The 11,859-nt window shown below is 41.2% G+C and overlaps 1 protein-coding gene across 8 annotated transcripts in view; it reads left to right on the forward strand.

Moving 5' to 3' along the window:
• caskin1 (CASK interacting protein 1) overlaps positions 1 to 11,859 on the forward strand; it is an 89,421-nt gene that overhangs the window by 46,612 nt on the left and 30,950 nt on the right. For all 8 annotated transcript variants that reach the window (XM_031876224.1, XM_031876226.1, XM_031876229.1 and 5 more), the window contains exon 2: positions 1,699 to 1,750. In XM_031876224.1, coding sequence (XP_031732084.1) covers positions 1,699 to 1,750 — 52 coding nt within the window. The remainder of the gene's footprint in view (positions 1 to 1,698; positions 1,751 to 11,859) is intronic.

Raw genomic sequence — 11,859 nt, forward strand, 5'->3', positions numbered from 1 at the left:
AGAGAGAGAGAGAGAGAGAGAGAGAGAGAGAGAGAGAGAGAGAGAGTGTTTGTGTGTGTGTGTGTTAGTGAATCCCTGCATTTAGCGGCCAGAAATAGCTTGTTAGAAAATCTATGTTCCTCTCCCAGTGGGAGCTCTCTCCTCTACAATGAAGGGACTGTCCTGTTTCCTGCACCCTGGAGAGTGTGTGTGTGTGTGTGTCTGTGTGTCTGTGTGTGTCTGTGTGCGTGTGTGTGGAAAGGGTGGAAGAGAGAAAGCAGAAAGAGAGAGACATCTTGGCTGCATGTCAGCTGACATTGGACATAAAAACAAGGGGCAGAAAATGAACAAAATAATGTGGGTGAAAAGAGGGTTGTGCTCTGACTCCCTCTACCTGTAGATAAGTTACTTCAAAATGACGTGTAGGTGCTAATAGGCATCAGTCTTTTTTCTGATGAGCAGCGTCGGATCATGAGAGAGGTCATCGACCCTCAGCTTTTGGCAGCGAGCCAGTCACCAGGCCTCCTGAGCTGTGATGAGAACAGTGAGTGAATCAGTGACGTCATCACTGTGAATGTTCTGATACCTTTTTTTTCCTTCCTGATACCGGTACTTGAACATGTGTTTAGACCGATAATGAGCACCGATCTGATACCCTGCATTAAAAAAAAAAGATTCAATAATATATATCTATATATTGCTGTGAAAACGCCTCCTTCAAAGAACTGTATTAATTTAAATTTATCAGCAAAAACTGCATTTTACAAGATTGTAATGCTATGATTGACCTTCTCCCAAGTAGAGCTTCAATGCATCATAATATAGCTCAATGCAACCTCCTTTACAGCTGTTAGCTCCGCTATTTAGCCAAGCAGGACTGTGCTGCCCACCGGCTGCTAACAGCTAAAAGCTAGTGGCTAACGTTAACTAGCTCTGACAAGGACTTGTTCACAATGTAGCATTATCAGGGAAAAAATATGGTGCAGGAGAGTGTTTGACCACAGGTGCAAACTTATCCTTCCCCCCTGAGCCGTGTTAAGTCACCTCCACATTAAAGCAGCGGGCTCGACAATATTTTGGGAAACACAAGTATTGGCTTTCTTGCTGAGAGTCAGATGAGAAGATTGATACCACTCTCATGTGACTACAGTTAATTATGAAGCTACAGCCAGCAGCGGGTTAGCCTAGCTTAGCACAAGTAGCTGTTGATGTGGTTTGTATTCTGTTCAAATGGCATTTCAAGCTTTTTTTTTTGCGTCCAAACTTTCTAAAATCAATCTGGATACAATCTGTATTGTACCATGACCATGACCATACACTTCTGTGACGAGCAGGAGACGCTGGCCGTCACATTCGCACTATTATCACATATTTCCAGTAGCGGAATATCAATTTGAGTGCACATCAATCAAATTTATGTTCCAGTCTTTGTTGCCATACTTTTATCAGACCGTGTTGTTTATTACATTACCAACACAGCTGTAACTCATTTTTGGAGGAAATGGATGAGTAAGAAGTGAAAAATGTTTTTTGAGGTTGTTTTTTTTCCAAGGTTGAATGAAAACTACTCATCACCTATAGCACAATGATTCTTTCAACATGAACATTAAATATAACACCTATATTTCTGTGTAATATTGCATAAAGGCACCGACCGTCCATTACTATCACTTATATGCTGCAAAAATCAATTAATGTTCCACTTTCTTTGTGTTTCAGAGCTCCTCGGTTCGGCAAAGAAAGTGAATGTCAACTTCCAGGATACAGACGGGTGAGTTATCTCTCCCTATCTCCCTCACTCCCTTCCTCCTCTTCCCTGTTTTTAAACATTCGTCCTCTCCCACTCATTCACACAGAGTAAAAGCTGCATTATCACGATAGTTTTGCCAGCGTCTCTATAGCATTAAAAGCGGAAGGATTAGCCCAGATACCACTCAGGTTCATGGCGTGTTTATGTTTGTGTGTGCGATAGAGAGAGCATTAATGCCATTAGAAGCCTTGCATGTGTGCGGTGTGGGGCTACACGCCCTTTATGAGCACTTGTAATCGTGAGTTATTGCTTCAAACAGACAACACCTCAAATGGAGGACTGTGATCCCAGATCCTCGCAATCTGGTTTTGTTGGTCTTAGAATGTAGTCCACCGCAGATGACACACAATGACTTTAGTTAGTGTGACATATTGCTCCGGATGTCCACAGGATGCTGCTGCATGGGGCTGCTGGGTATCAGTGCGCGATACTTTTTTGTTTGAATGTATAAATGTAGTAACTGTTTTCACGGTTACTCACTTATGTGTGTCATCTGTTTTTATGAGATGCACTGAGGCAAATTCATATCAACTGTGTTGACATGGCAATAAAGTAACCAATCTAAGGTATCGACCGAAATATCCTGCAGCAGCAAGAAATATTGAAACTTCTCTAGTCAAATGGTACATCATGGTTCTTCTTTGTACCAAGATCTAGAAAAAAAAAAGACTATTTGTGTAGTTTTCCCCACAAGTGTTCAATTTAATGCGACGTGTGTTAGCAACCTCCGATTCTAAAAAGTGAAGCCAATATGCTGAAGTGCCCTAAACCTGTATTCTCTCTACTGGCCAGCAGGGGGCGACTCCCTTAAAAAGAAGTCAGATTGTATAGAAGTCTATGAGAAAATGACTCTACTTCTGACTTGATTTATTACCTCAGTAAACATTGTAAACATGAGTTTATGTCTCAATCTCTAGTTTCAAGTCTTCTTCAATACAGCATGATGTTCATTTAGTAGATTATGGTCCATTTAGAGTTAAATAGACCATAAAGCAGAGTATGCCTATGGGCGGGGTTACCTTTTTATTGACGGGTTGCTTTTTTAGCCGAAAACGGCATCTCTACCACGGCCCCACAACACCGTAGTCCAGACATGGTGACTTCCGTTCACTGGTTGCAAAAAACAACAACATGGTGATGGCCAAATTGACGAACTCAAGACTTCAAAACGGGAGTCCACCAATCAATGGTTGATGTCACGACGACTACGTCTATTTCTTACATATAGTACATATAGAGTCTATGATTGGCCCACTACTTCACCCCACACAGTCTGTGTGGGGTGAAGTTGAGCACATTTTACCAACTGAATGCTTCCATTCACATGATGGGAAAGTTTGAAGAAAGTAGAGTAAAAGGTATCAAAAGATGTACTGTTGTGGTATCACTTTAAGGGTACTGGTATTGGTACTGGCATTGTCATTTTTTAAACAATACCCACCCCTATACTGCTGCATCATGTTCTAGTTGCACCACAGCTCTGTGGCACCTGTTGGGGCGACTGTGGCTCAGGAATTGAGTGGGCCTTCCTTCATTCAGAGGATCAAAGGTTCAATACTCGGCTCCGCTTGTCGATGTGTCCTTGGGCAAGACACTTAACCCCCAATTGCTCCAGTAGGCTGTGCTTGCGGTGCATTTACCATTTACCACCTCTCAGCCCTTTTCTACCAAATAGTTCCAGGACAATGGAACCAGAGGAACCAAATTCAGGAACTAAACCAGGAACTGAAACTCCCTTTTTGAGGATTCCTGTTTGCGTTTCTATGGCATCGGTAAACCATGCAAATAATAGACAGAAAAAACGACAGCTGTGTTCAAAATGCAACTTTCATACATGAGGAAACAATGGTACAGAGTAATTTTTAGTGGGGTTTCCCACGTTTAAAAAAGCTACATATACGCGCTAAATTTGGAGGAAAGAATGTGACGCTGAGCATCTTGCAGCAGTCCGTTCTTTAGCAGCCACATTTCCAGTAAAGTTTACAGCTGCTTTGCCGGCACTGTTTTCATTTTACAAGCATAACGCAGCTTGTTTATGACAGATGCTTTGTGGCTGTGCTTTCCTCACTTTAATTACTGTACACAGCAGACTATCTTGTCTGTTAGTTATATCTGTATATCCTGAATAATGCATATTAGCAGAAGGAAAATTCCTTCTGCTGCTTTCCAGATTTTGGAAGGGGATGTGACATAAGCAAACAAAAAAAGAAAAAGTCGTTTTTCAATACGCCTATAAAGACAAATAAATGTTTCCGGAACATTGAAGCTGTTTCAGATGCTCTTGGCAGCCCTCACTTTTTTCCATTAACTCTGCACTTACAGTATCTGTTCATCTTTGTCCATGATACAAACCGCGCCAGGTAAAAAATGAGTCACGACAGCTTCAGCGTTTGTGAGAGTAATTAAACGGAGCTGAAAGACTGCAAACTGTGCTGAATGAAGTGGTTTCTGTAAAGATCAAAAGTAATCCTCTCAGCGCTGCGTTGCCGCTGTAACAGTGTAATCTAATTAGCCTGTTTACTGTTATTGCCTTTTTGCCCATGATTTCCTCCCCCAGCATTAAATGCTCCTTACCATGCCAACATGGCTGTGTATGGGTAAGTCATAAATAAAATGTATGATCGGGATATAAGGATCAAGTTGAATTTATAATCAGCACTCATGGCTAATGAGTCTGCACACGCGTAGTCATTTTAGATTCATTTACTCTTCTTGGAAATCGCTTGGAGACTTGTAATGAGCTCACTGTGTTGGAAAAAAAAGACTCTAAATTTGGATCTTTCACCACAGAATTTCCTCATCTGCTGTGTATAGAACACAGCCAATGTGATCTCAAAGAAATACGTGAAATGACCATAGAAGTGCGTTAAGTGGTGGAGCTGGCACATAATCAGGCAGCAAGTGAGAAGTGCCTTAAACTTGCATTCTTGCTAATGGCCGTCAGGGGGCGACTCTTTTAGTTGCAAAAGAAGTCAGATTGTATAGAAGTCTATGAGAAAATGACTCTACTTCTCTCTTGATTTATTACCTCAGTAAACATTGTGAACATGAGTTTATGGTCTCAATCTCTAGTTTCAAGTCTTCTTCAATACAGCATGATGTTCATTTAGTAAATTATGGTCCATTTAGAGTCAAATAGACAATAAAGCAGGGGATACTTTAGGGCGGGGCTAGATTGTGATTGACAGGTCTCTACCACGATGTTGTCCGGTCTGGGAGTTGACCGTGTTTTCCTCTTTGAACTTTAACCCTTTCACAGTGTGCTTTCAGTTAATTGTAACATTTTGGTCGCCAAACAATTATTCAGAAATTAGAAATGATTCAGCTTTCTGTTGTACTTAGCTCCACCCTCCCGGGGTCACTTCTGGTTGCTTAAAACCAAGATGGCAACGGCCAAAAACCAAGAAGGCGACAGACCAAAAACTAAGATGGTCGACGGCCAAAATTCCGAACTCGTGGCTTCAAAACCATAGCCCACAAACCAATAGGTGATGTCACGGTGACCACATTCTCTTCTTATATACAGTCTATTCACGTTATGTATAGCATTACTTGCCGCCACCATGGAACCCATTCAACTTTTAGGCAACAAAACCACTTAGTTAGGTTTGGAAAAACATCACGGTTGGCCTTAAAACAAATAAGTAAGCTAAGGGAAAAACGTAAACACTTCCCAATAGGTCACTGACATAACTTGACATAACTCAACAACACTTGGGGACACAAACACTGGTCTCCTGGTTGAAAGTCTTGTGTTTGTTTGACCCATCCACCTCCCCTCCTTTCCTCTCTGTTTACACTAAGTCACTAGCTCTGAGTGTTGCTCATATTTACTCTGCTTGTAATCTGTGTTTCCACCACGACAAAGGATCCTTATTGACTTCCCATTTACATTGCTCAAGTGGTGCTAACAGGAACTTTTAACTCATTGCGTGCCACCACCACACGGTACACTGTTAAGAGCTATGAGAGACCAGGCTGAAAACAGCAGTGTGGTATCAATCAGCTGGTGTCAAGACATCATTACAACCAGCAGCAATCCAACAAACCCTTGACAGTGTTTTTACGTGATTAAGATAATTAGAAAACGATGTAGCAGCAAAGTAGTGAGGGTGATATGTAGGAAGGAAATGAACTTAAAGAGAAAGTTTGTCACATATACTAATACTGTGTGTCTCACAAGAGACGGGAGCTGTGACAACAACAAAGTACTTAGAGTGCACAGAGGATCTCTTTAGAAACCCTGACAAGGAGATCCCCAGTGAGACCCGAGAGTGCATTACAGGAGAGCTCCTTCGCAATTATATATGCACTGAATGTGAGTGTGTTTGTGCAGACGTCAATGATACGAGAGCGCAGGCAGAGAAACCTGGAAAATGTGCGAGAATAAAGGGAAGAATAAGACGGGGAGAACGCCTCATACCGAAGCCAGCACATTCTTATCTGGAGCACGAAGTGAAATCTGATTGTACTTTTCCTGTATGTTTATTTATATATATATATATATATATATATATATATATATATATATATATATATATATATATATATTCATAGTGATAACAAGTATACATATGGGACCAGACATGCATGATGATTGTGGGCAATATATAGAACAATGTAAGGAGCCACGGGACTAATAATAGCAAATGCGTAGTTTTCAACCAATAACACTGCAAGAACCCCATGTGCCATAGAAAACTACTTTTTCTATCAAAACAACTCCGGAACACTACTAAACATTTGACATTACACTCGTTTCTTGGTGTCCCTATTACAAAAAGTATTTCTGTATTTGCTGCTTTTTGATCTAATTTAAATCAATTTAATATTTTAAACTCTAATACAGTGCATTAAAGTGCCCACTTAAAACAAGATGATGCAAATGTAAACTTAGATCTTTTAAGTCTAATATTAAGATGAACAGGGACAGAAATTGTAGAACATTGTTTCTAATCCAAGAGTTTAAGACAGAGAACATTTTACTAAATTTAGTCGACACTTAGTGTTTAAACAAGGGTGTGCGATGTACATACAGTGCATGCATGAAGCATAGCGCTGAGGTAATGAATCTATTTGTGACTGTGTAAGATTGATAACTGTAATATGACGGTGGTGAAACAAGGCACACTTTGTTTTAGTCACCAGTTAAAAACTCCTTGTGGAAATTTAAAGGAAATCTTGACAAATAAAGAAATTTGCTAAAATTATGAAATGGCATAAAAAACATTCCCTTGTTTCTCCAACCCATTTTATATTCATTTAATCCAATCAATTTATTTGTTACAATGTAAGGACAAAGCCGCTACTGATGAACTGAAAATATGAGAAAGAATTGAAATATTTTAAATGAAACATTTGAATATTTCCATTAATAACATTTTTAACCATTGCTCTGATTTACCTCTGCCCTCCCAATTTCCATTTCACCACTGTTTCCATCAGAATGCAGACGAAACACTATAAGTAAGAGTGAACATTTTAGAAACAGTAGACTGTTATCGACACATGGATAATTCACGTTGTTGGTTGGTTGGTTTCTACGCTCAGCGAGTCTTTGCCTTAAAATAAACTAATGAGACACGAACACACACACAAGCGCTCCAAAATTAAAGCAAAGCGATGGCTGCCTTAAAGGTAAACATGATTATGAGATGCCATTTAAAAAGTGAGTCATCTTCACACGTCGCCTATGAAATAGTTTGACAATAGAACACTTGACTAGAATAGATTGTCACCTTGTTAAGCAAAGGCTGAGTGAACACTCTGCGTTAACACACCTCCATGCATTGTTACGCTGACGTCATGTTTCAAAAGACGCAGCCAGAGACATCGTGTCCTAACTGAAAGACATCTCGGTCTTAGAGGATTTGGAATCTGGATAAATCCTGGACACACACACGTGCAGACTTTGAGGGGACCGTGAGAGAGACAGAGACGAGCATCGGAGACAAACACACAGAGGCAGCCGGTGAGAGGAGTTGAAAAAGCAAAGCAAAGAGTTTGGTTTGTGAAATGCAGACACATGAGATATGGGTTCAGATGCAGTGCCACAGTGAAGTCTTGGCGAGTGTCGGCTTCCATCCCTTTCATGAATACAAACGCATGCTTACACACTTGACCTCAACCCCTCCCTCTAGCATGCTAGTGTGATCGGTGTCATCATCGCGAGACACATCTTTGTGATAAACATTGATGATGTGCTTTGGCGTCTTTGCATTATATTTGTAGTTGGGTATATGCGCAGCTTGCTACTCGTGTCTTAAAGGAATCGTTCCTTTACGTTTGTTTATTTAGAATTTGCTGTGTGTGTTTTCTGTTCGTTTAAGTGGTTGTTCTTGTTTTCTTATTATTTGTTACATATTTGAAAAAAATAAACCTAATTTAATAGTTCAACAGTCCGTATGGTTTTCTTATTATTTGATATATGTTTGAAATGATTATAGTCTAATCTAATCTTGTTCAACAGTCTGTCTGGTAAATGTAAAGCTACTGCCAGCAGCAGGTTAGCTTAGCTTAGTTTAGCTTAGCTTAGTTTAGATTAGGGGGACGACTAGAAACGTCTATAAAAATGACTTGTTGTGGTTTTATGGGGTGTTATGTTTGGCACTATTTCTTGGTCAGGTGCAGTAACTTAAAGGTCCAGGAAGTGACTGCAGAACTAGCTACTCTTGTCTTTAAGGAATATTCCCTCAAGTTTGTTTATTTAGAATTTCTGTTCATTTAAGTGGTTGCTCTTGTTTTCTTATTATTTGTTACATATTTGAAATAAATAAATTAAATAGTTCAACAGTCCGTATAGTAAATATTGAGCTACCACCAGCAGCAGGTTAGCTTAACTTAGCTTAGCTTAACACAGAGACTTGAAACATCTTTACAAATGACTTGTGTTTTTATGGGGGTTTACGTGTCGGACTAAGAAGATAGAATATGGTGATTAGTGAGCTTTAGAGGTTCTTTTAGAAGGGCCAGTCCAGCCGTTTCGTTGTTTCCAGTCTTTGTGCTAAGCTAAGCTAACCAGCTGCTGCCGGTTTTGTGTGCAAAAATGAAAGTGGTATCAATCTTCTCATCTAACTGTCGGCAAGAAAGCAAAAGGCTTCCAATCAGTTTCCCGGTTTTCAAGAACCCAGTTTCGTGAAGTTCCGTCACAACAAGTCTCCTGTCAAACCTCTTTTTCTATTCGCAAATAACAATGGAAAACATATAGATACAGTAAGCTACAGCTGTTAATTGAATGTGTCAGATACATTTAGTTATCATTTCACATATTCTGCAAGGTTAACAATTTGCCACTAGAAACTGAAGGGCCAGAGCTATGGATATTACTAAAAAATCATCATGCGCACTTCATGAAACATGTATCTGCTGTCCCTAGTGTTGAGACTAATTTCTCTAAGTAAGAAGACTGATGGATTTATGGAAAGTAAACGAGAGAAGAAGAGATGGAAGGAGGCCTAATGGAAGAGGAAGTACGGGTAAATTAAGAAGACAAAGCTGTGGGGGGGAGAAGTGGTTGAAGGGTGAAGAGGGAGGAGAACAGGCCAAGAGAGAGAGAGAGAGAACTCTGGTGGAAGATGGATGGAGAGAGAAAGAGAGAGGCGGATGTGTGGAGGAGAGGAGTGAAAGTGGGGGTTATGAATATTGCACGGCAGGTTTTTACTACTTGGCAAAAGAGAGGGCTTCCCTCCCCTATCCATGCACCCCCACTGACACTCTGCGAGGCCGTTTCACTCAGCCTAGTGCTGCATTGTGTAACGCTATCCCTGTTTAACCCTGGAGGGGGGGGGGGGGGGGGGGGGAAGGAGGCACGATCGTCCCTGAGATGCAGAAGTGGGTGATGAGACATGCGCAGTGGGAAGGCTCCTCTGTCTCTGCTCAGCGTTTGTTGTTTTACGATGGCTCAACGTGCCACTGTCAAGTTCTAGGACCGTCAGAAGGTCCAATGATGCTGACATCTTCACTCATTATTGTATTTAAAGGTTTGATCACAGTCCAGTCCATGGAAAAGTATAATTAGGATTTTTCCTGGTATCTATACATTTGTAGAAGTAGGCCTATAGTAGTTGTCGTCACAGTGACATTATAAAGAATAAAAGCGATGAATAGCACAAAGGGAATATAATAGGTAGAAGAGGTAGCGGAGGAACAGAAAAGAGGAGAGGAAAACATACACTGTACATAAGTAGTGGACGTAGTCATCGTGACGTCACCCATTGCGGTTTTGAAGCCTTGAATCCGTTGATTTGGCCGTCGCCATCTTGGATTACGGGAGCGCGATCTTGGCTTTTTTGCAACCAATGAACAGAAGTTACCATATTTGGAATGCGGAGGAGTGACGTAGAGACGCTGTATACATCTCTGGTAGCGACAGCGACCTGTCAATCATAGTAGCCCCGCCCTAAAGCATACTCCGCTTTATGGTCTATTTGACTCTAAATCACACATAATTTACTAAATGAACATCATGCTGTATTGAAGAAGACTTGAAACGTTAAATGTTTACATTTAACGTTTCAAGGTAATAAATCAAGTGAGAAGTAGAGTAATTTTCTCATAGACTTCTATACAATCTGACTTATTTTTGCAACCGGAGGAGTCGCCCCCTGCTGGTCAGTAGAGAGAACGCCAATTTGAAGGCACTTTCGCGTCGGCTTCACTCTTTAGAACCGGAGGTTGCTGCCTGGAGGAAAATGAGACAACACTCCAAATTAAGAAAAGGAGCAGAGAAGAAGTGCAGGCAGAGGGGAGGAGGAGAGGAGGAGAGGAGGGAAGGGGAGATGGGGTGATCTGTAGTGAATAAACTAGAGCAGGTCACTCTGGGAGTGCAGAACTCTTCAGTATGCTGCTCCACACTCAAACACACTCAAAGCAAGTGTGACTCCTATATTCAGCCCTATCTTCCAACAACCAACTGCCTTTTTCACAAAATAATCCACACACAGAGATTCAGTAGCTTTGACACTCGCTCTTGCCAATGGTAAAGCTGGCCCCGTCTCCATGGTTACAGAACAGTCAGTGTCCAGTTCAGTGTCTCAAAAGAAGGCGAATCAGAAACCAGTACAATCCGCCAAAAACATACATCCACCAACTTACTTCTCAATATTGCTGATATTGCCGGCTGAAATGACAACTGTTGCTAGCAGATTTCATCAGCTCTAGCCGGTGCAGCAAGCTAATTAGCTTGTGTGGCAAAAGTAAACTTGGCCGGGGTTTGCAAATGGATAGTAGGACATAGTTGCTAAGCTTAGCCTACACTCTGTTATAGAAACATCGAAGATCAAGTCAGTTAGCTTAGCATAAAGACTGGAAATGGGGCTAAACAGCTGGAGGTGTAGATAAATACTGAATTGGACACTGAAAGAGAAAATAAAGTCAATGTGTTCAATGTAGATGTGTCCACAGCCCCGTTTACAACATCTCTGCACATGCAATTCCTAGAATGAGATCGCAACAATATGTTGCCTACATAGTGCCTAACCTTACTGTAACTATTCAAGATCAAGGCCCAACCTTAACCATCTCGCGAGAGTTTAGCAAATTGCGGGGTACCATCTAGAAACGCCCCCTTTCTCCGTGGAGCTTTGTTTGTAATCAAACACACATGACAAAGTTTCTATCTCGGTAACGGCTTCCTCCGTAAAGCATCGGGCTGCCTCAAATGGCTCTAACAGCCCAGATTATTGCACCTTTGACTTTTTTTTTGCACTAAAAGCACTAACTCCAAGGTCGGAACCCTCATAAAGCTGTCTGTGGCCGAGTTTGACTGCAAATCAGCAAATCTCCAGAGAGCAGAAGAAAGAGACAGGAGGAAGGAGACACATGTCACTCTTGATATGAGTCAGATAGAAGGCGTGTGTGTTAGGAGGACACAGGAAAGGATTTTGTGTGTGTTTATGGGCATTTGTTGCTTGTCAGTGTCCTCAGGTTATGTGATGCTTTCTGCTCCTTATACGCTTTCTCATGCTTCGCCATCAAGGCTGACATGTCAATCTTATCTACTCAGCGTACTGCCTCTGGCCTCAGGCACGCACACACATACACACACACTGTATCCTTTACATAATATAATA

This window comes from Anarrhichthys ocellatus, unplaced genomic scaffold, assembly GCF_004355925.1.
Source record: "Anarrhichthys ocellatus isolate YVR2014 unplaced genomic scaffold, GSC_Weel_1.0 scaffold106, whole genome shotgun sequence".
In the NCBI taxonomy this organism is placed as follows: Eukaryota; Metazoa; Chordata; class Actinopteri; order Perciformes; family Anarhichadidae; genus Anarrhichthys; species Anarrhichthys ocellatus.